We start from the raw sequence: 24,669 nt of genomic DNA, 5'->3' as shown, positions 1-24,669 counted from the left end.
GGGCAAACAATGCATTTTAATTTAGTCAGTTTATATATCAGTTTTGACAGAGTAATCTGCCTTGATTATGACACCCTTATTGTAAATCTCAAGTCAACAGTAGAAAACATAACCTGGGCAATTATGAAATATTGACTTTGGTTTCAGAAAATAATGCTGACGTTCCCATGTCTTTGATATACATGTAGAAGTATAACATTTTTTACAATCCTCCTTTATTAGTAAGCAATCCTTTCCACCACAGGAATGAACTTTTGTAAACCAAATGAAGTACAGCATATAATGCTGTAATTCTCATACAAGGGGTAAGAACAGAACACTAAACAATTTTGAGAATGTAATCCAGGTTAATGTTAATGTTCTTTTCAGAGGATGACTTGTAAATTCCAAATCAAAGTGAAACAGCAAATGGTAGTTAATTGTAGAGAGGTAAAGAGTGGAGAGAGGCACACTTTCTCTAAACCAGGGGTAGGCAACCTCGGCTCTTTTATGACTCATGGACTTCAACTCCCAGAATTCCTGAGTCAGCTGAGGGGTTTAATGTTTTAAATTGTGATTTTAATTTTTTGCGGCTAGACTTAATTTTATTTTATTTTAATTTTATATTGTATTGTTTTTAAATTTTGCCTTGTAAACTGCCCTGAGTCCTTTGGGAGTAGGGCGGTATATAAACCAAATAAATGAATGAATGAATGAATGAATGAATGAATGAATGAATGAATGAATGAATGAATGAGCCGAGGTTGCCTACCCCTGCTCTAAACCAAGAAAGACTATGATATTGAGACATGGAAGGTTTTTCTTTTAACTAAAGCAAGCATCACGTTTAAAGAGGTTTTCACATTGCAACCTTCTGTGGCAAATCTAAACAGCAACTTTTCATCTAAAAGAGGGTTGAGCGTAATTCTGGAAAGGGAGGCCGTTCTGTCATTTGCATTAAGGCAACAGATGCAGTTCCAAAGGACTTCAAAGGAAAATGAAAAATGCTGGATTTGTACATCATGTTGAAACAGAGCTAACAATGTGATTTGCTCAGTAAATGATAACTGGCTGAGCATGCATAACATGCTAAGGAAAACCATGATTCAGAAACACAATACAGCGAATAAAAGAACCTCTCAAACAACACTGTGGCTTTGTGTGATAGACTAATCCCAAATGAGAATCGCTCAATAGATTTTCAAGAAACGACAGCATACGGTATTTTTATCTGTATACAAGTTAAGTAATAAAGCAAAAATAAGAAAATGCATAAATAAAAGATATTTACTTTTAAATGGAATCCTAAACTACCCCTTTTCTCCTCCATTTATTCCCACTTAGACCTTCTTTTTCTCCTGTTCTTAGGTTTCCTAATTTCATCTTTATCCATTCTGTTTTACTGACTCACGAGCCATATGTCACTATTAATACTTTTTACTAAGACAGAGCAAAGGAAATTATACAACGCATAATTAGATGATTAGATTACTCAATCTACGGCGGCCGTTAAATAGATCCACTGTTCTGCATGTAATTATATATCGCACATTTAATCATCTTATTTTTGTAATGTTGGGAAAAACCATGTTTCATATATCAGTCTAGAGATTTCAATCCATGCCTTTTTGTGTGAAATGAATCCCATATAAAATAATATAGGGAAAATATTTACAGCATACTTACATATATTTCATTGTGATCAAAGCGTTGTTTGAGATTGCTGATAAAAGTTTCCTCAGTAAGGGGCTCAAGAAGCACCATATCTCCAACTCCAATCATATTGTCAAGAAGAGATGTCTTCACCTCCATTTTTGCCATTTTTCTTTACTATAGCAAAAAAAAAGGAGATTAACATTTAATATAACATTTAAATTACCACAATGGAAGAATGAAGAACTACAGTGGTCATTTCTAGCATTCCAACACACACCAAAAAGCATTTGGAAAAAGATTGTTTATAGTAAGATGGATGGATAAATAAATAAAACAGAAACACTCGACTGGATAGTTTTCAAAGTCAGAAAATGATTGTTTCCACTGTGTGCTTTTACTATATGAAAGTTACGAAAAAGCTGTTCAGGAAAGTTCAAAGCACTATGAAAGTTACAAAAAAGCTGTTCAGGAAAGTTCAAAGCACTATTAAAAAATTTATTTCCTTACTTCTATAAATTACTGTTTGCAAGAATTACAGTAGGTCTCGTAAGGAAAGTCATCATAAGAACAACTACGGTAGCTTTGAAGAACTAACTCAGGATCTTTGAAAAAAGAACCATCACGAAATAACACATACAATTTCCTGAAAAGTTTAGACTCTACATAACATCTTAGAAATTGCAGATCTATACCCGTGGCAATTATTTTCTTGAATATTATATGCCTAAACCCTAAGCACTGACTGGTAAATTCAGAATTATCTCTAAAATTCTGACTTGGCGCACATACTGCTTCTTGATCTTTCATTTTAGTTACAAGTACAACTCAGTAAAAGAGTGAGAAAGTAAAGGCAATAATTATAAGAATTCAATCCAGGATTGTAAATGAATCCCTAGACATTCCTCACCTTCTCTAACTGTATCTGGCTATGCTGTTCATTTGTAACTTTCAAGTAAACAAACTCCTATGTTTCAAGTAAGCATTTCTGGCCATTTGATTAATATAATCATCTAATGTTTTACAAACCTAATATAATTAAATAATAATAATAATAATAATAATAATAATAATAATAATATCACTTAATGATAAAGTGATAAAACAAGAAAAAATAAATCAATTTCCTACAAGTATCAATGCCCAGTGTTTAAGGTGTCCTATTGTACTAGCTAAATCTACAATTTTATCCAGAAAGATAAATTAAAAATGGATCTTAATTTCAAGAAAGTTTGCATACATTAACCCACAGTAACAAGAGCTCTTAAATATATATTGTTGAACTTTAAATATGAACTTTGTCCAAGAGACTAAATGTTTTCAGGAAAACAGCAAATAACTTGAGTTAATCTTGCTCATAGAAATCACTAATATTTCATCTAACCTTGAAAAAAAAGACTTATTTTTCTGAGAAATACAAATTCTAATAAGGTTATTTGTGGCTTACATATTTAGTTGCTCAGGTTTTATTATACTAAATTACAAGTTACCTACATAAATGTATTAAAGAGTTTAGAGGAAAGCTATAGCCAAATCAGTAAGCCTTTTTTATGCTAATCCTACTCCAATTACAAATCTAGCATAAATGCATCAAACCATATCTAAAGCACATATGTATAGCTAACTTTATGAGTCAAGCTGTCTGGATCTCTTCCTATGGCGATATGCTTGTAAGAAGTTAAGAAAGGCAGTAGTGAATTGGACCAAAAGTCTACTCAGTGAAGCACTACTGTGGCCAACAGATGCTACTTAAATGCCCACAAGCTAACCTAAGGACAACAGAATTCTCCACTCTTGTTCGTATCAAGAGATACATTGGCATATAGTCTCTATAGAAGTGAACAGGAAAAGTGCTTTGAAATCCGTGTAGCCGCACAGATTGTAGAAGTAGGCAATTCTTAAAGAACCTGTAGTGGCATGTGGGATTGACCTTGGGAGAAGAGGAAGGGGTGACAAACATTGCCTCAGGAATGGTCAGATAACAGAGGCCATAGCCGGCAGCTGCATAACTGGTGGAGAAAAAAGTCTCAGAAGGGACACACACATAAGTTCTCAGACTGTCAAAGAGAAGGCCAGAGATTTGTATTTTCAGATGTGCAAGATTCTGTTAATATAGCCTTACAATAAAGTAGAATCTGGTTGTGTTTACTGTCTGGTCTACCTCAGAAGGCTGACACAACCTGAGCTGCTTCCTATATTTGCTACTCTGTCTCTGTTTCCTTAATTCAAACATGGATTCTCCTGAGATGAAACATTTTGTACATGCCGGCACCTCCCTCTTAAATTTCTCTAACTTATCTTCCAAATGGTTCACCTCTATGGCGATCAACCTATTTTCTGTCAGCATGTTCTGTAGTTTAATTGGTCCTCTACAAAGAATTATTTCTTTGTCCTGAATCTTTAACAAACGATTCAGATTTTAGAATTATAAGCAATGGGAAAATTTCTTTCTATTTGTTATTTTCCTTGTGTGATGTATAATAATGATATCCCTTCCCAAACATCTCTGTTTCCTGGCAGGACAGAATAATGTAAGGTAGGGATTACTTCCTAATGCCCTGATTCCTTCTAAAATAATAAATGAATGTCTTTAACCCATCCCGTGAATAAAAATAAACAAGCTGTTGTTGATTTTGACAGATGACTAGAACCACAAGTTTGTCATACCTCAAAATTCTCAATGAGCTTTGTTATTCTGTTTGCCAGTTGGTACAATTATGTACCTGCAAGCTCTTAAGCCTGAATATAGTGGAGTCTTTTAAAGCTACAGCCCTATCACAACCTGCTCCCTGTCCAGCAGAATAGTGTAAATTATGACAACACTTCTGGCTTTGGAGATGTACACATCTGGCTTTCACACAGATGGTTCATTGCCAGGCCAGGATGAAAAAAATAAATGTTTTGTGTGAATGGCCACATAAAAGCATTTCTAGTTTCTCTTCTCTTCCTTCTTCCTGGACATTGCAGTTCTGGGGAGAGGGTGACAAGGTGACTAAGCTATGTAAGGTCAAATAAATGGTCATTTTCCACTGGAGCCTCACTGGAGACAGGCACAAGCATGTAAATTCCGTTCCTGCTTGTGGAGTGGAAGAGGAAAGCAAGGAAGAAATATTCAGGCAATTTCAAAGAAAATGGTCTTGGATGCCAAGACAGAACTGCAAAAAAAATGTAAACTGACTCCACAGAGAGATAATGGAAAGGGGACTATGGGATGGGAGAGGGGAAGAATGAAGAGGCAACTCCAAGAGTGAACAGAAGAAAGGCAAATTGCAAATATATGATCTAACTCACACTCCAGCGAAATACAAGTGAACAGCAGATCCCATGTTTCTTTTGGCCATCTTCCCCTTTTCTCTGCCTTTGCCTTGTAACAATTCTATTGAGTTTCAATCCATTGTTGGTATCAATCCCACATAGTATGAACTAGTGGGCAAAGAGGCAGGATATTGAGCTATGCGGCTATCAGGGCACAGAAGTCCTTCATTACATATTTCTTTACCCATCACAGTTATTCCAGATCAAGCACCAAAATGTCAAGGAAAAAAGTGTATTCTCTCAGAGTAAGGAGGTTAGTGCAGATTTTTAACAAACAGCAGCTATATATGTAGCATTCTATACTCCTGGTGGTCCCTACATGACTGCTAACATTTTGTTGTATTATCAAAAAGCAGAAAATCAACCATCTTTCCAAACAGAACCCCCAAGAAAGCATTAATTTCTACATATTGATCTAGTTGTATTTTTAGCTGTTCCTTCAATTCCGCTTCAGAAAAAACAGCAATTAGAACACACACACACACACACACACACACACACACACACACATATTTTACAGTTATTATTCATATTGGAATATTCAATCTTAAAACATGTGAATCTTATTTTATACTTTTAAAGAACTCTCCACAAATCTGTCCTTACAAAAATCCACAATATTCACATCTTAGAAGTGTGTTAATTATTCAATGAGAGATAGGCATGTTTGCTGGAGTAAAACCAGAGTCTTATTGCATTTTAAGATTATATTATTGTTTATATTTATAATATTATTGTTGATATTTATAATACATTTATGATTCTTTATCAGTACCTGTTTTATACTGACACAAAGAGATGACCCATATCTGTATAAATCATTCAACAAGGAAAGCATCCCTTTAGTTTCTATTCAGTAATAATCATGTGTGTGCATGCCTTTAATCACTTCACAGTTTTGAGTAGGGACTCCGAGGGCACTCCAAAGTGCTTCATTTTATGCTCTGCATAGGGTCTAGTATTTATGCAAACACACTATAGTGCAGGAAAAGAGCAATGAAATGCCAACTAAAGGGAAATGAAATACAGGTGTAATTGGGTTCATATGGTATATTTTACTTTGTGGTGTGACACAGATTTTGGGGCATTGGTGAGACAATTAGTATTTCTTAAGCAATAACTGATTCTTCAATGAATCACAGATGTCCTCAATGAAAAATACAGTTTGTACAGCAAAGAAAAATATACAGCATTGACATATTATGGAATAGCGCCAGTATCAATTCAGAGTTTTGGTCTATGCACTCACTGAGAGTAAAACAGAAATAACTTACTCTAAATTCAACCCATAATTAGTAAATGCAGGGCTTTTTTTCTCATAGAACGCTCAGAACATCGTTCTGGCACCTTTTTTTTTTTGGAAAAAAAAAAGAGCTCCCTCTATTGGATTTCGAAAGCCTACTGCAGGCAATCTTGGCTCTTTTTTATGACTTGTGGACTTCAACTCCCAGAAATCCTGAGACAGCCACGCTGAGGGGAAAGAGAGAGGTTTCCAAGCTGAGCCATGCTGGCTCAGGAATTCTGGGAGTTGAAGTCCTTGAGTCATAAAAGAGCCAAGGTTGCCTACCCTGCACTAGAGGAGGACATTAAAATTATTTACAAGGTTACTTCTTTAGGAACTAAACTTTTAGAATCTAAAACAGCTAATTCAAAAAAGCCAACAGGAAAGAACCTCACATTTTTCATCTGCTTCCGAAAGGTAAAATTAAATAACAAAATAATCTATTTCCTATGTTAACATCTCTGCAATGAAATCAATAAAGGTAACAGGAAAGAAATGAGAAACATTTTTCTCAATGTAATATGTCTAATTTAGCTGATGCTAGAAAAAAATAGTATCTTTTGTACAAACTCTATTACAACTAAACCACTTTAAATTAAACAATTCTTAAGAAAGAAATATTCTTAATTTGGACTTTACTTTTACTGTTTGGACTGTTGTGTGTTTTGAAAAATAGATTATTTAGAATCTAGTTATGTTGCACTTCAGTCTTTAAATAATTAACATAGTACACACATAACAATATATGATGTTTTCCATGGTGAGCTTAACATCAATAACAACATTTATTAAAAAGGCTAAAATAATTTCTGGTGGTATTATCTGTACATTAAAATTTTGTTTAGTCACAATCTTTCACTTTTCACATTCTGGACAAGCAGTGGTCTTGTATCCTAGCAAAAGATGTTACATATGTGCATAAGTGTAGTCAGTAGCTTATGCCTTTTTAAAAATATCAAACATGCAAAGAAACAAAAATAAGTCCAAAATATCTGTATTACATCCAGAAACGCCAACTTTGCAACCAATATTTCTCATCCATAACTATGGCGCCCTAAGGATACCTGCATACATGCAAATGCTTCTCTGAGATCAGTAACACAGCAGGAATTGCTTTTTTCTTCCAGTAACAGATTGCCAGGAAATACCAAACATGGCCTTGAGAATTCCAATGTTTGTTACAAATTTTTCTGGATGTGGTTGGAAAGAGGCCTAGAAATGCCAGCACAAATACATCACACTTGCTGAATGTGCACACGCAACTAATTACAATCTTCAATTATATGTGATATATGAAGGCTACTGCTAAGTTTGTAAAGCCGCCCTGAGTCTTCGGAGAAGGGCGGGATATAAATGGAATTAAAATAAATAAATAAATAAATAAATCTAAAATGAGATGGGCTGTCTTGACTGCAACTTGCAAACCGTTCCATTTTGCGGGAAAACAATCCAGGACAAGCTGATCAGCAGAGCTTAAAGAGGACTCATTAACACAATTTTTGGGAAGGAAAGAAACAGAAGGACAGTTTAACATCTTCCAGTTGATGTTATGTTATGTAACATCTTCTGGGAGTTGAAGTCCACAAGTCATAAAAGAGCCAAGGTTGCCTACGCCTGGCCTATTGTCTTTCGAAAGCCAATAGAATTGCTGCTGAGCGTGCCAAAAGACCCAGCCGGCAAATGTTGCACAGGCAAGTTGTCTGCAGAGAAGGCAGGAACTCTGCACCCCTCCCTGCTGCCCAACTACACCATCTCAACTAGGTAAGTAAGATATTATTTGCAAATAGGATGGCAATAAACAATTTAGGCTGCATTTACATCAAGGCTTTTCAACCTTTTCAGAAATTGTACCACTTTTAGGACATGGCAATATTCAAACACCACCAGTGCTTAACAAGGTGTCAAAAACTTGATGACTAAAAAAAGGGTGGGGTATTTTGGGTTTCATTGGTTAGATCCACTTATTGTTATAGAAATGGCTAGTTTATAATATTATAGAAAAACAAAAAGTTGAGGTTCAATGTTAATGCTTCCTTCTACTCCTGTAACAGAGGAAGTCAGAAGTCAGTGCCTTTTCTTTTTACCTTCTCCCCCTCTTTTCCCTTTTTCTCACCCTTCGCTCGCAAAAGCCCCCCCCACTCACTCACACTTTGCTCACAAAAGCCTCCAGTCACTCTCACTTACTCCTCCATCTCTTTCAAAGGCACCTTGTTCAGTCTCTCCCCCACTCACTCCATCTCTTTCAAAGGCCTCTTGCTCGCTCGCTCACTTACTGCCCTGTCGCTTCCAAACGCCATTTGCTCGTTCACACACTCATTTACTGCCCCGATGCTTCCAAATGCCACTTGCTTGCTCACTCACTCACTGCATTTGGAAGTGACGGGGCAGTACGTGAACGAGTGAGTGCTGGTGCCGGAGGCCATCAGCTGTTTGGTGCCGGAGACCACTGCCACGAGGAGCACAGCTCTGGGTCAGGGTTCGGAGCAGATCCAGGTGGGGGCTCAGCACAGGCCGTGGCGTGGCAAATGTGGGGAGGGGAATCCCCACAGCGGCTGTGATGAGGGGAATTCCCATGGCATGTGGCTCCGAGCCGCAGGGGCAGGGGTGCAAAGGATGGGCGGCAACGCCGTAGCAAGACACCAGCATCACTCCCAGTGACAACACCTCTGAGTTCCGGCACCTTTTTAATTTTTTTTTAGAAAAAAAGCACTGAGTAAATGTAAAATCAGAAAACTGTGTTCCCCCAACACATATTTGCCCCAACCAGGATAAAATATTTCGTGTTATATATCTTGTTTGTTTCTGTTAATGACGCACTAAATAGATTTGCATTCAATACTGCAAGCCACAAATATGCAAAGAATATGCAAGCCAGCAAAATATGTTTCATATTTTTCTTCTAGATTTATATTTTTACAAACTCTGTTTCCTGGTAGTGGGAACATTACATGTTTTTTCCCGATGCTGTTTTTCTTCAATAAAATTCTATCTTATAATACATTAGAACCACAGCAATTAAGGTGGATCAAATGTTGTACCCATTTTCACACTCAGCCTTCAATGTCAAGCTACATGGACATTGTAGAGTATGGGCTGTGCAAAGTATCTGAAAAATTAAAGCCTCTCGGTTCTAGGTCCTTTGCAAGGCTTAGATGAATCCTTCAGTAATTGTCCCTGCCAAAATAATAGTGGAGTAGTGTAAACCCTCTTACACTGAAGTAAAGCTCTAGGAAATACAAATCTAAAATACAAGCCTGATCTTAAATTGGGCTCTTCTTGCCCACAAGAGATAATTAAAAATGAAAGGTTGAATGTCCATTATATGTTTGTTTACTATGGCCTTAAAAGGAGTTATTTAATACCTACTAACATTTCTAAAATCCAGCTGCACACAAGGACAACTGATACGCAGTATAACACTTTGCTTTGAGGACCACAATTTTACAAGCCTGTACTCTAGATGGACTTCCTTGCCTCTATATGGCCATCCTTAATATTTTAAGGGGCTGAGGATCCCAAGATCTTTAGAATCATATTATATTCATAAGAGAGTCTGGGGTTTGGGAGAATCTTAAGAGTGTTGGTTAGGCAAGCTAACACTAGTTTACTTATTTCCAACCACAACACGGTTATAGATTGTGTCATATAGTGTGGTGGGATGGAGGGTTTGTTGTCACTGTGTGTTGGGGGGAGAGAGCACAGGGGGAGGCTCAGCTAATCTCAATGTACACATGTTGTACTTTAATTTAATTTAATTTAATTTAATTTAATAATATTTGTATACCGCCCTTCTCCCTGAGGACTCAGGGCGGTTCACAGGGCAGAATAAAATACTAAATACAAACATTAAAAAGAGATTAAATGATTGCCCAAGTTAAAACAATTGGAATAGAATTCTAAAACACCAAGTTAAAATTAAGACACCAAAAATAAAAAACCCCACCAATCCCCATCAGGCTAGGCCGGCTTGTACAAACAGAAACGTCTTGAGATCGCGACGAAAGGAGCGAAGATCGGGCGCCATCCGGAGCTCTACCGGTAGCTGATTCCACAGCTCCGGAGCGCCCACAGAGAAGGATCTCCCCCTGGGGGCCACCAATCGACATTCTCTGATCGGTGGCACCCTGAGGAGGCCCTCTCTGTGGGAACGCACAGGGCGCAGGGAGCTTGATGCCGGCAGCAGGTGTTCCCTAAGGTACTCCGGCCCCATGCCATGGAGGGCTTTGAACACCGTTACCAGTACCTTGAATCTCACCCGGAAGACAACTGGCAACCAATGCAGCTCACGGAGCAGAGGTGTAACGTGGGAGTATCGGGAGACTCCCAACACAACTCTCGCGGCTGCATTCTGTACCAGTTGGAGCTTCCGGGTGGTCCTCAAGGGCAGCCCCATGTAGAGAGCGTTGCAGTAGTCCAGACGAGAGGACACGAGCGCATGAGTGACCGTGCACAAATCATTACTTTGACAATAAAGGTTTATTATTATTATTATTTTTCAGCAATGTGGGTCAACGTGGGCTCTAAGTGCCACAAAAGGGAGGCTATTATGATGCCAAAGATATAAACTGCAGTAGAAATTTGATCCACTGCATTAAAATCCATCGCATCATGTTCCAGTAAATTCACTACAATATAGTTCTATTTTATTCTAATTTGGTCAGACACCATTTAAAGCAATGTGAACAGTACAAGACGCCACATTTTTAAAAAGATTCGGAGAAACTGAAAAAAGTTCAGAAAAGGGCAACGTAAATGATAAAGAAATTAAATTAAATCCCATGAAGAAAGACCAAAGGATATGTTTACCTACATGATACCTGAAAGGACATCATACAGAAGTTTAAGTTGTGTTCTTGTTGTTTGAGTGCAGGACACAGAACGATGGATTCCAACTGAATATTAGAAAAATACTTACTACCATTAGATATGTTCAACTGTAGGCAAGACAGCTAAGTCTCTGGAACTGTTTAGCCTAGATTTCTGTAATGATAAAGCTTCAGGGGGCCTTATGGATTCCTACTAATTTTAAGGCTCTGCAAATCCATGTTCATGTTTTTTGTATTAACACTGCAGTAGGTACAGAAGTTGTTTCGGCTACTGAACTTTTCATGTTCTAGTTGGTCAAAGGGTCTCCCTCCCCCACCCGCTTTGCAAAAAACATTTCATGTCACTAGATGAGCCCAGTCAAATCTACATGGCCAAATGGCTTCACTCTTTACAGAATATTTTGAACTGTTAAGAAAAATGTTGCAGGCAAGACTTGTTTTAACATTATAGGCAGTATTCACCATACAATGGTTTCTTTAAATTTGTCTAAAAAAATTCAAGAACTGCCACGGCATCTGTGTAGCAATATTCAGACCAGAACAAATTTGAGAGAATACATCCATATTTTTCACATCAGTGTATAACATAACTGTACAGGCAAGGGTTCCCTTAAACAGGTGGAAGAAAAGCTAAAATGAGAAGATCAGATCAATTCTTTAAACCCCATTAAACTAATTCAGTGTCATAGTGGAACAGTTCTTATTCAAATACAAACAAAAACAAAAATACAGGCATAGCCATCATCTTTCAGGAATGTTGAGTAAAGGTGTTTAGGAACATCTTCAGAATGCTAATTTAAAGCAGATTCAACCTTTTAGTGGCTACAAATCAGGCAAATAAAAATCATTCCCCCCAGCTTTATCATCTTCTGAGTTAAGTGTGAAACTCATTTTCATCAGATACTGTAATACCAATACCTGCAGATATCAAAAGTACAAACTTCAATTCTCTTCATTTGATGGTTTCTCTAGATTTTTTTTTAGTCTTAACATCACACAGTGGTTACATTTAAGCAATATGTATGAAAAGAATCACAAGGTTTGAATTCAAAAGCTCTGTTCTATCCTCTTATAATACTGTGAGATAGTAACCCAAAGTTTAAGTTACACCATTTTAAGATTAAAGCTAAATGGCAATCTAGCTTTTGATCTGTGCTTCAAAGGTTGCATTTGCATTCCTGTTGCAGAAAAGCAATACATATGGCCTCTGGAATGAGATTTCCTTTCCCTGCCCCCCTCCCCCCACCCACCCCTCACCCCCAACTCAATGTCTGTGTGACTCTGATGGTGTCCTGGAAAGCCTAGAAAATAAGGCTCTTCATCCAAGCCCCAAGCCTCGAGGTAAGACAGCTATGTTCTACTTCTTACATTTTGTTTTTCCGGCATCCATAGAACATTGCATATTTTATCTTGTACTTTGTAGCGAGGCGGCCTCTAAAGAAAGAAAGAAAGATAGATAGATAGATAGATAGATAGATAGATAGATAGATAGATAGATAGACAGATAGATATCAAAATTTAAAATGACTAGTAAGACAAGAAATAGAGGAGACAAGAGCTGTACGCTAGTATGACATTTCAGCCAATCGTTATCACTAAGTTACAGTATTTTAGGCTAGACCTCATTCCTACAAGATAATACAATATTCAATACTGAGATTTTTCTTTCAATAGATAGTTGAAACTACAATTGGAAAAATTAATAAAGCTCTTTCTGCCCTTCCCGTATTATTTTAGATGAACATAATACCCAGCAAATATCACTGCATACAATCTATCTATATTGGTCACTGACTGTAATATGGCATTCTATTTTATTCTTATAACTTATTAAAATTGCAGAAATCAATATTTCTTATCAGTATATCCCAGAATTCTGGGAGCTGAGTTTCACATATCTTAAAGTTGCCAACATTGAGAAACACTGGAAAAGTATAAAAATTATCTGGCAATTATCAGATTGCTCAAGTACACAGACACTTGAGCAATTTTGCTAATAAATCCCTGTCTGCATGTGTATGACACACTGAATTACAAAATTACAAACAAAATGTTAGTGCAAACAGTGACTAATCCCAAAATTAAACCAGGTCAGATTAACAGTATGCTTTGCAAAATTCAGCCATGAAATATGTAATGTAAAGGCTGCTTTTTCATTATTCACCAATTCGCAATTAACTGAACTAAAATGATAACACAATATATTAAACTCACAGGGGTGGTTTGTATTTATAATTAAACCATATGATTACTTATTCAGTATGATCTGACGCATATTCCATGAGTATTTTACTACCCTTCCCAAAAAGCAAACAAAATATGATGCACTATTCAAATCAAGTCTTTATTATGGTCGAAGACCAGCACAATGATGCACTATTAAAAGAAATGCTAGCTCTAGTGTTTTTACAAGGGAAAAAAAGGGTGTCCATTTCATATTATTTGATAATTTTATCATTACATCAAACAATTCTTAGCATTATGAAATTATGTTCTTTTATAGGAAAGTATAGTTCTTATGGTCAAGAAGGATTTGTTTGGCTGGTTTCCAAATGCCTTAATCATGAGAACAATTTTTAGAAATAAACAAGCTTCTTAGTAAAGGACACTGTATTCAGGAGAAATGATAAAGAGAAATTAGGCTATGTTAACTGCAATCTAGAATTAGCAATCAACTGTAATTGATTGCTGTATATCTCTTCTTTTTCCTGCTTCACATTAGATAAATAGGGGGAAAATATAATCTTTTTCAAAGACAGACAACTGTCACATTTAAACAGCTCACCTGCTAGTCATAGATACTGTAATCAGGAATTGTGTGCAATGAATGAGCAGATTGGTGAAGTATTAAATTCTCTTTTTGCTGTTATTTTTTTCTCTTCTGTTCAATGACATCTGATTCTTGGAGACTACCTGGACAAGTCCATGTAGTTTTCTTGGCAAGGTTTCTCAGAAGTAATTTGCCTGCACCTCCTGTTCCTAGGACACAGGTCTGCAACCCGCGGCTCCGGAGCCACATGCGGCTCTTTCAGCCGTCTCCTGCGGCTCCCAGTCCTCTGCCATGTGCAGTCCAAAAAAAAAAAGTAGGACCAAAAAAGTTCAACCAATCAATTCAAATATGCAGGATAGGTGCATATCTCGCCTTGGCTCCACTCTTCAGTCAAACCCTGTTCTGCGCATGCGCACATGTACGTGCATGTGCACACATTTTTTGTGGCTCCCAGTTTTTCCTTTTGTGAGGGAACCGGTTCCGAGTGGCTCTTTCACTGTTTCAGGTTGCTGACCCCTGTCCTAGGACCATGAGAGAGGGATCGGCCCAAATTCACTCCACTAGCTTTGTGCCCAAGGGAGGATTAGAACTCATGATCTCTGGTTTATAGCCTGATGCCTTAACCCAGGGGTGTCAAACTCTCAAAACATCACATGACGTGTTGTGACACATTGCAACTTTTTTTCCATTGCCGGCAATGGGGTGGGCGCGGTTTTGCCATGACGTATCCGTCCCGTGAGCCAGCAGTTTGACACCCCTGCCTTAACACTACATCAACCTGGCTATCCTTTATTAATAAGATAAAATCACTCACTGAAACAGTGCCAAACGATCAATATCTGAGAATGGAAAATTGAGGAAGTTGGGAATTCCTTTAGCATTTTTACATGTATTGATTGCAAACAAAGGTGTAAGATCCTATTGATCTTAGAAATAGGTGGTTATCAGCCACTTGCTAATGTCATGGTTCTGACAGATAAAACTCTTCAAAAGAACTTCGAGGCATTGTTTACCTTAAAGAATCTTTTATTCGAGAAACAAAGCATCGGCACTACATAGTCGCAACCAAAAACTAAATTCCCCTCCCCTGGATACAGAGTAACAAAGCACAATTCCCTCCTCCAATAAACAGTCATAAATCACATTCCCCAATTAGCTTGAAGCTCAGGCTTTCTCCCCAGCTCTCCAGCCCGCCATCTATCAACTCTGGGCCCAATGACCTTGGGTTCCCACAGCTGAGTAATTACTGTTATGACTAGCTGGACTCTCATCCACATTCCCCGTCCCAGCATTAACTAACTCTAAAAGCAATAGAGGAAAAATGGCTGCATTTCCATCTGTTGTCAAAGCAAGAACATCTGATGTTAGCAGCGTTGACAGCTTCTACTATCTGAAGCACATTACTGAATTATCTAGTCATATATCACCTCATCCCAAGCCATTAACTATGTTTTGTTAGCGTTATTCATGTGATGTTATGTCACATTATGTTAACTATGTCATTGTTATTCTTACCCCGCAGCTGGTATTTTTATACAGCTATCATAGGTGACTTTTAAAACTATTTAAAAGAACTTGATTCCTAAACTCTCTACTGCATAAAACTTGCTGTGATTGTAGTAAAATGGCTAGTCCAGTTAGAAGATCCAGAATGGTAAGACTACCCCATCTTCTGTTATTTTTACATGAACAGCTGCACTGTATGCAAGATGAAAAATGAGGAACCCTTAATTGCTAAGAGCAACTTAGTCCTAGGGCTGTGTCGTGCTTCAGATCTGATTCCCAAAAGGGATACATGAACTCGCAGGGGCATGCACAAAGCATCTGTTTGCAACTCTAAAGGGCAGCTGGCTTTTTTTTAAGACTTGCAGAGAGAAACTATGTGTAAAACCCTGTGAGCTACAAAGCAGCTTTTAAAAATTTAAAGTGCTACACATCCCTGATTATCTGCCATCAAGTCAGCGACAATTCTTAGTGACAACATACAGTACATTTTTTTTTCATGATGATCTGTCCCTAATTGACCCTTTAGGTCTTCCTATGTACATCTCTAAAAGGTAAAAGGTTCCACCGCACATGCATGCTAGTCGTTTCCAACTCTAGGGGGCGGTGCTCATCTCTGTTTCAAAGCCAAAGAGCCAGCATTTGTCCGAGGACGTCTCCGTGGTCATGTGGCCGGCATGACTAGACACCAAAGGCGCACGGAACGCTGTTACCTTCCCACCGTAGTGGTCCCTATTTTTCTACTTGCATTTTTACGTGCTTTCGAACTGCTAGGTTGGCAGAAGCTGGGACAAGTAACAGGCGCTCACTCTGTTACGTGGCACTCAGGATTCGACCCGACAAACTGCCGACCTTCTGATCGACAAGCTCAGCGTCCTAACCCACTGAGCCACTGCATCCCTTCATGTACATCTCTACTTGATTCCAAAAGGAGAAAAGGGGTATAGAATGGATGGGGAAAAATATTTTAGAGTAGTTCACTTTAGCTTTTTTGTGAACATCTGAAGGGCTTCAATCTGTGTAAAGAATAATGCTCTCTTTTATCCCACTCCTCCCAACCTCCTTCCACCTGTTGAGCTGAATGATTTGACAGAAAAGCGTACTCACCTTGCATTGAATGAATGTATGGTTCTCCATACAATCCAATACTTTGCTCAAATTATATGGAGGAGTGTATTTAGACCTCAGATTATATAGAGGAATGTATACTTACCTAATCTGTGTGAGTACACAAAGTTTAATATAGCCAAGCTGACTGCAGGCAAGAGAACAGTGAACAGAACTGCAGATTTAGCTCTGTGGCCCACCTAAGTGTGAAGCCCTCCAGAAATTCAGATGACCACTTGAAGAGTGTTTAAAAGAATCCATGAAACATTCCATCAAAATATTTAAATGCTCTTTCTTTACATGTTATCCAAAGCAAAAGGAAAAGTGGCACTGTCATTGTTGAAAATTAACATAACAACTTTAATAACTTCTATCTCTGGCTTTGTCCATTTTGTAAAATCCTAAAACACTTAAGCAATAATAGAGAAATTGGATATAAAAAAGACTGCATAGAAGATGTCATAATAAAATTATAACTATTTTAGGCATAACATCCAAAAATAGACCAAGTTAACTCCTCAGACAGGATAAAATATAATATACAAAAAATTATTTGAAACGTAAAACTGATTGACTATGCATTTTTCCTGGAATCACTCTAAGTATATACTTTCCTGGGGAAATCATTCTAAAATGTACAACTAGAAGTAAACCTGAAGAGCAGCTACAACAAATCATGATTTCCAGGACTTTCCCCCCCCCAAAATAATTATTTCATTCTGATTGTAAATATAAAAGCAAAAACGATGGAACATCACAGCGGCCCGACAGAAATGCTTGCAGAATAAAGAATTAAAATGGACATAGAGTACAGGTAAGCCTTGATATATGACCAGAATTGAGCTCAAAATTTCAACTGCTAAGCAAGGCACTCGTTAAGTGAGTTTGACCCATTTTGCAACCTTTTTTGCCATAGCTAAGCAAAACACTGTAGTTGTTAAGTGAATCACACAGTGGTTAAGTAAATCCAGCTTCTCCCATTGACTTTTCTTGTCAGAAGCTGGCTGGGAAGGTTACAAATGGTGATCACATGACCCCAGGACAGTAGAACTGTCATAAATACATGCCAGTTGCCAAGTGCCCAAATTTTGATCATGTGGCCATAGGGATGTTATAACAGTCATAAGTGTGAAAAGTGGTAAAAAGTGACATAAATCACCTTTTTTAAAACCAGTTTTCACACTTATGACTGTTGTAGCACCCCCCTGGCCACATGATCAAGACTGGGGCACTACATAAGTCACTTAGTTTAGTGCCAGTCAATGTCAAGTTCCAGCTGAGAAGCTCAACGAAGCAAAACACCAGAGACATTACGTTCTCTAATGTAGACTTTATTAGGCATTACCAAACCAGTAAAATAGAAAGGAAGCTAGCTCTGAGAATATGGTGGGAAACAGATAATTAAAAGAGTAAAACTTTTCCCTCCTGTCTCTGACAGTTCAGGTTACATTGTCCAATTAATTTTCCAGCAATTGTTATGAGAAGAAACTTCAGTCCATCAAAACATCTCTTCAGCAGTTGGCCCTCATGTTGATAAGGAGCACCTGTGGATCCCAAACTCTCCCACTTCCTCTCCTAACTGTAGACAAGCCTAGAAACACCACGGCGGTCCTAAAGATAGTAGGGTTCGTAGATCAAGAGTAACTTTGGAAAGTCACTAAATGCATGGTTGTAAGTCAAGGATTACTGTATGTGTATGGAATACTCTTTGGAATGTTTTGGAATATTCAAGTAAATTCCAAGCTTACTGTATTGTTTTAAAAGAGTGGCTGGGGGCATGTGGCATATTCCAGCTTCACCTTTATTTTTTTTAAAAATGCCCCTGGGGAATGACATAAAAATGGAAGGAGACTGCGGCCGTGTACTTTATTTAGAAAAGTGCTCACATGCCCAGAATTGTTTTTTATATAAATCTTATGTATCAGCTACTCCTACCCATTTTAAAAGAGTTTTCACAACATGCTTTCAAAAGTCAGAAAGTAAATTGGGTGTCCTTTAATATTCTTTAACATTTTACTAACAATCTGAAGGAAAAGATCGAAGGTCTTTTTAAATTTGCAATGACACAAAACTGAATGGAACAGTGAATACACTACAATACACTATAAGGCAGAAATAAAATTCAAAATGAACCTATTAGGTTAAAAGCAACAGGATGAAATTTAATCAAGACAAATGCAAAGTTCTTAGGAACAAAAACCAAATGCAGGATACCTGGCTTATGAAAAATATATTGGAACAATAGTCAACCAGAAATTAAAACTGAGTCATTAGTATGATATTTCTGCCAAATAAGGCAAATGCAATTTTGGCCTGTATCAACAGAAGTATTGTTTTGAAATTGTGTGAAATAATTATTCTGCTGCATTCTGCTGTAGTTCAGATCACACATCAAATATCTCTCAGAAGGATTCAGAGAACGTGAACAGGTATAATAAAATGCAATGAGGATGATGAGAGAATTAGAAGCTAAGTCTTATGAGGAGAGATTGAAGATGTTTAGCCTTAAGAAAAGATGATCAAAGTGGAATAAATAATAACTGTGTTGCTGCTGCCATGGTGGGGAAGGGTATGGGTTTTTATGTTGTGGATTTTTAATACTGGAAGCTGCTCAGAGTCACCTCTGAGTGAGTTTGGTGGGTAAATAAATTTGTCAAATAAGTAAGATAGCAGTCTTCCAGTATATGAAAGGGTATCACCCAAGAAAATCAAGATTTTCCCCATCCATCACCTTCCCCCTTCCAGTGTGTAGAATATGGGATAATGGATTTATGTGACAGAAAGATAAGATTCTGATTGTTTTTTTGGGGGGGGATCCTAAAAACAAGAGCCATTGGACAATCATTGGGACAGATGGTTCGCTTCTTGGATGTTTTAGGGGAGGACAGACAGTAATACTTAAATTTAGATTTCTACATTGAGCAAAGTATTGGCCTTAATAATCTAAAATTTTCATTCCAAGCTACAATACTATAAAGAGGACACTATCTTGTTTACTGTATACTTTATTTCAGGAGAAACAGCTTTGCACAGGACATAATAACAATCACTGTCTCAGAACAAAAGTTAATCCATAATATTTAGAGTAAAACCATAGCAGAAAGGTAATCTGGGGGAGCTGATCTTCAAGAGCTGAGGCTAAAGCATATTATTACCTGCTCTTTCCTATAAAACAAATAAGCAATGAAGGCTATCATTTGTGAAATGTATAGTTTATAAGATCTATTCATCTAGTACAATACCAACAAAGAAGAAAAATAACAGCTCTCAAAAGAAACCAGCATGGCTGCATAAAGAACTCTCTGATAAATTGAAAGATAAAAAGGACAAGTATAAGAATTGGAAAGAGGGGCACATAACTAAGTCAGAATATCAGCAAATAGCCCGTGCCTGCAAAGATGAAGTGAGGAAAGCTAAGGCTCAAGATGAACTAAGGCTTGCGACCAAAGTCAAAAATAACAAAAAAAAAGCTTCTTTCAACATATAAAAAACAAGAAAAAAGTTAAGGAAACGACTGGTCCATTAGTGGGGGAAAGTGGCAAGAAGGTGACAAGCAACAGGGAGAAAGCAGAACTATTTAACTCGTTTTTTGCATGTTTTTACACAAAGGGGAAAAAACAGTCCAACCTACCAAAACCAGTGCCATAAAAAACAGAATAGAAACGCAAGTTAAGATAGGCAAGAAAATGGTAAGTGAACACCTGTCCAGCCTAGACGAGTTCAAATCACCAGGACCAGATGGATTACACCCCAAAGTTCTCAAGGAACTGGCAGACGTGATCTCAGAACCACTGAACTATATTTTTCAAAGATCCTGGAGCACTGGGGAACTACCAGAGGACTGGAAGAGAGCTGATGTAGTTTCCATCTTCAAAAAAGGGGAAAAAAATAGATCCAGGAAACTATAGACCTATCAGCCTGACCTCAATACCTGGGAAGATTCTGGAAAAGATAATCAAACAACAAATCAGCGAACACCTTGATGCGAACAAAGTCATCACTAAAAGTCAACATGGGTTTGTCAAAAACAGATCATGCCAGACAAATCTTATGGCATTCTTTGACCAAGTGACAAAATTAGTGGACCAGAGGAATGCTGTAGATATAATTTACTTGGACTTCAGTAAGGCATTTGATAAAGTAGACCACAACCTACTACTTGATAAGATAGAAAAATGTTGGTTAGATAGTATCACCACCAGATGGATTCGTAGCTGGATGACAGGCCGTACTCAGCATGTGGTCCTCAATGGAACTGCATCTACATGGAAGGAAGTGTGTAGTGGGGTGCCCCAGGGCTCTGTTCTGGGCCCAGTGCTGTTCAATATCTTCATTAACGATTTGGATGAGGGGATAGATGGGGAACTCATCAAATTTGCAAACGACACCAAGCTGGCAGGAATAGCCAATACTCCAGAAGATAGGTTTAAAATACAAGAGGATCTGGACAGACTCGAACACTGGGCGCTATCTAACAAAATGAAATTCAATGGTGAAGTAAGGCAGGAAAAATCAAGTGCACAGGTATAGTATAGGTGGTACCTTGCTCAATAGTAGTAACTGTGAGAGGGATCTCGGAGTCCTAGTAGACAATCACTTCAACATGAGCCAGCAGTGTGCTGCAGCTGCCAAAAAAGCCAACACAGTGCTAGGCTGCATTAACAGAGGGATAGAATCAAGATCAAGTGAAGTACTAATGCCACTTTACAATGCTTTGGTAAGGCCACACCTGGAATACTGCATCCAGTTTTGGTCACCACGATGTAAAAAAGATGTTGAGACTCTAGAAACGGTACAGAGAAGAGCAACAAAGATGATTGGGGGACTGGAGGCTAAAACATATAGGGAACGGTTGCTGGAATTGGGTATGTGTAGTTTAACGAAGAGAAGGGTGAGGGGAGACATGATAGCAGTGTTCCAATATCTCAGGGGCTGCCACAAAGAAGAGGGAGTCAAGCTATTCTCCAAAGCACCTGAAGGCAGGACAAGAAGCAACGGATGGAAACTAGTCAAGGAGAGAAGCAACCTAGAACTAAGGAGAAACTTCCTGACAGTTAGAACAATTAACCAGTGGAACAACCTGCCTCCAGAAGTGGTGAATGCTACAACACTGGAAGTTTTTAAGAAGAGACTGGACAGCCATTTGTCTGAAATGGTATAGGGTTTCCTGCCTGAGCAGGGGGTTGGACTAGATGACCTCCAAGGTCCCTTCCAACAACTTAATATATTATTATTATCATTATCATTATTATTATTATTATTATTATTATTATTATTATTATTATTATTATTCCCATGATATTGTGACAGGAGCGACCAATAATGAATTGTTGACAAGGATCACTCTTTGCAACTATATTTTTATTCTTGAATATGAAAGAATAATTACAAAGAATGTAGATAAAGTAGGCAATTAATGGTTAAAAGAAGTCAAGAAACTAGAGTGATTTTGGTGAGTACAAAACAGTGTCTGAGGTGAGCAAAAAGGAATAAGAACAGCCTTGCAGCTGAGTGAATGAAATTAAACACAAACGGGTGAGATTATTTGGATAAAACTGAAGTGAAAGAATACTGAGAAAGTGTCCATCAGGAATTTGAATAGGAGTGATAGTGACAAATCAAAAATTAGAATTCACACACACACACACACACACACACACACACACACACACACGTATATATATGCTTGTAAAAAGAAAATCATATATCCTATAAGAATTTACAGTTGAAAGACTGAAAGTATAGACAGTGTAATTGGAGAAATGTTAAAATATGGATGTGTTTTGTTCACAAGTGCTTGTGCAACTTGTTTAACAAGCATGTAAAGACTATACTTTGCCTGGTGATTAGAAGAATGATGCTATTATTCTCCTATACAAAGGTAGTAGAACTGAATGCAGAAAACTAAGAGGGAATAGTTTATCAATGGAGCCTGGGAAAGTGTTGGGCAAAATTCTGACTGCAAGATTTTGAAAAATATCAAAAAGCAAAATTTGCAGACTAAATACAATAAGACTTTCTGCTAGGTAAGGAATGTGTAGACCAGATTTTTGCTATTCAGCAGGTAAATAAGAAATGGATGAATGTGAGAAAGTAAGTCTACTATATGACTGTTGATTTAGAGAAAGCATCTGATAAAGTGAATGGCTTCAATAATAAATTCTTTTGTGTTTAAGCATGGAATTGAAGGTTGTGCTCAAGATGACAAGAGTGGTGTAATAATGGGTGTAAGAGTAAATGGTATTCCTAGCAAATGCTTCAGTGTCAGTCAGGGTGTGCAATAAGGACGTGGTCTGATCCTAATAGTGAGAATGAACGAGAATCAAATCAGACAGCTAATATATGAAGGCAAATTGAATGAATCAAGAAAAAGAAGACAGAAATTGTGGTTGGATGGTATTGATGAAATCTTAAAAAGGGAAAAGTAGTAATATTAAGGAACAAAAAACAGTGTATGAATTGATGTATGACAACTGCAGAAGCAATAATGGTTTGCAGGAATAAGAAAAATGTGGATACACATCATGAACTATTTAATATGAATTGAATTTTCCTTCCTTCCTTCGACTGCCCAACTTGCAAGTACGACTCTGGGCAGCTGACATGTGTTTACATATACACACATGCACACAAACACAGAGACATATATTTATGCACACATACATACAGTAAAAAGAATTTTAGAAACCTACAATGGTCACTAAGCATAAACCAAAACAAAACAATTAACAGAGTCAGCTCAACAAGCCATCCAACCTCCTGACCCTTAGGATCTGAAGTACATTCAATGTTTTACAAAAGGCTAGCAGGGTCAGGGTCATCTCATCTGATCTGATATTTTATGCTTCAATCCTTCTGAGTTACTATACCTTACTCTTTTTCTCTGCTTTGTCTAAAGTTGCTTACCTCAAAAATGAATAATATGATGGTTTTATATTAATGCATATGTAACTATAAGTTAATACTGGTATGTTTTGGCAACTCTTCTTTATAAATGCAACTAATTACCCAAATTGCATTAGGTAATCAAATAATACAAACCAAATATTTCATACATAACTTCACCCTTCATTTCCCTTTAAAATTAGGGTAGGCAACTTGCAGCTTTCAAGCACATTTTTGTAGCCTTATGAACCCTCCTCCAATATTACAGTAGTGATAAACAGAAAATTTATTTGTCAATGAAGATTAGTGGGAAAGCAAATAAAATATAGTATGTAATCCACAGTGTGCACTTAACGAGCTTTTAAAAACAAACTGGAAAATTTAGCCCCACCCATGCATTATCCCATCTACTGTAGCTCTTAGCCACCACTCTTACCCCTAAAAAAATCTTTAAAAGTTAATGTCTCTGGACAGTAACTTTTCTTTTATGCTGTTTTTACAAGAATATCTCAGTCCATATTAAACCAAATTTTATATCATACTGCAGTTTAATATGCAATCACTGGCCATAACTTTTTAAGCAATAAATGTTTGAAGGGTGGGAATTTTATAGAGTATACAAAAAGTGGGATAAAATGTAATGTATTGCAATCAATTTAACAGTAACTTTCAGCACAATTACAGAGGAACAAGCTCTATTGAATTCAATGGCACATATTTCCAACTTATTTAGTCTATAAAATGTGTGAGCTATCCTCAAAAAAAAAGAGATGCATTTGAGACCCATTCTATAGATGTTAAGATACTGGACTTGGATCAAGGAAACACTGGTTCAAATTGGTGTAGCTTGCTGATTTAGCATTTGGACAGCCACTCTTTCTCAGTCCAACTCATCTTAACAATTGTGATGAGATAAATAGAAGAGACCTGTCTACAAATCCTCTTTACAAATGATAAACACATTTTCTCTCGATTATTTTACTTTCCCTGTTCTGCAACTTCTCCCCTTTAGTAATTTGTCACAAATATAGCTGAAACGTTTCATTACTGCCTTATTCATTTCCCAGGGATGTATGCAACCTTCCTAGCTTGAGACACTGAGGCAAGTGATTTCAATCCATGAATTTCCACTGTTATGGAAGACCAAAAAATGCCAACTGGATGAAATAAAGAAAACTATACAGAGCTCCAAGCAGAAACAATTTAAAGGAGGTAACACAGATCACGGTTAGACATGGTTGACAGACAAATTGCTTATAAGTCATCTTGCAGTCTTTTTACCACAAAGAATAGCGTTTAGGGAAATCTTCTTAAAATGAAGAATAGTTGATTCTCTTACAAGAGATTGG

The 24,669-nt window shown here is 37.4% G+C and overlaps 1 protein-coding gene across 4 annotated transcripts in view; it reads right to left on the bottom strand.

Annotated features, from left to right (window-relative positions):
• The window catches only part of MYO1B (myosin IB), a 138,810-nt gene that overhangs the window by 111,265 nt on the left and 2,876 nt on the right, over positions 1-24,669 (bottom strand). For all 4 annotated transcript variants that reach the window (XM_083366512.1, XM_083366509.1, XM_083366511.1 and 1 more), the window contains exon 2: positions 1,666-1,809. In XM_083366512.1, the coding sequence (XP_083222638.1) occupies positions 1,666-1,800 (135 nt within the window). In that variant the 5' untranslated portion in view covers positions 1,801-1,809. The remainder of the gene's footprint in view (positions 1-1,665; positions 1,810-24,669) is intronic.

The sequence above is a fragment of the Vipera ursinii genome (genome assembly GCF_947247035.1).
Source record: "Vipera ursinii genome assembly, chromosome: 1".
Lineage (NCBI taxonomy): Eukaryota > Metazoa > Chordata > Lepidosauria > Squamata > Viperidae > Vipera > Vipera ursinii.
Note: the sequence above shows the minus strand (reverse complement) of the source record. Positions and strands in the feature narration are given on the sequence as shown.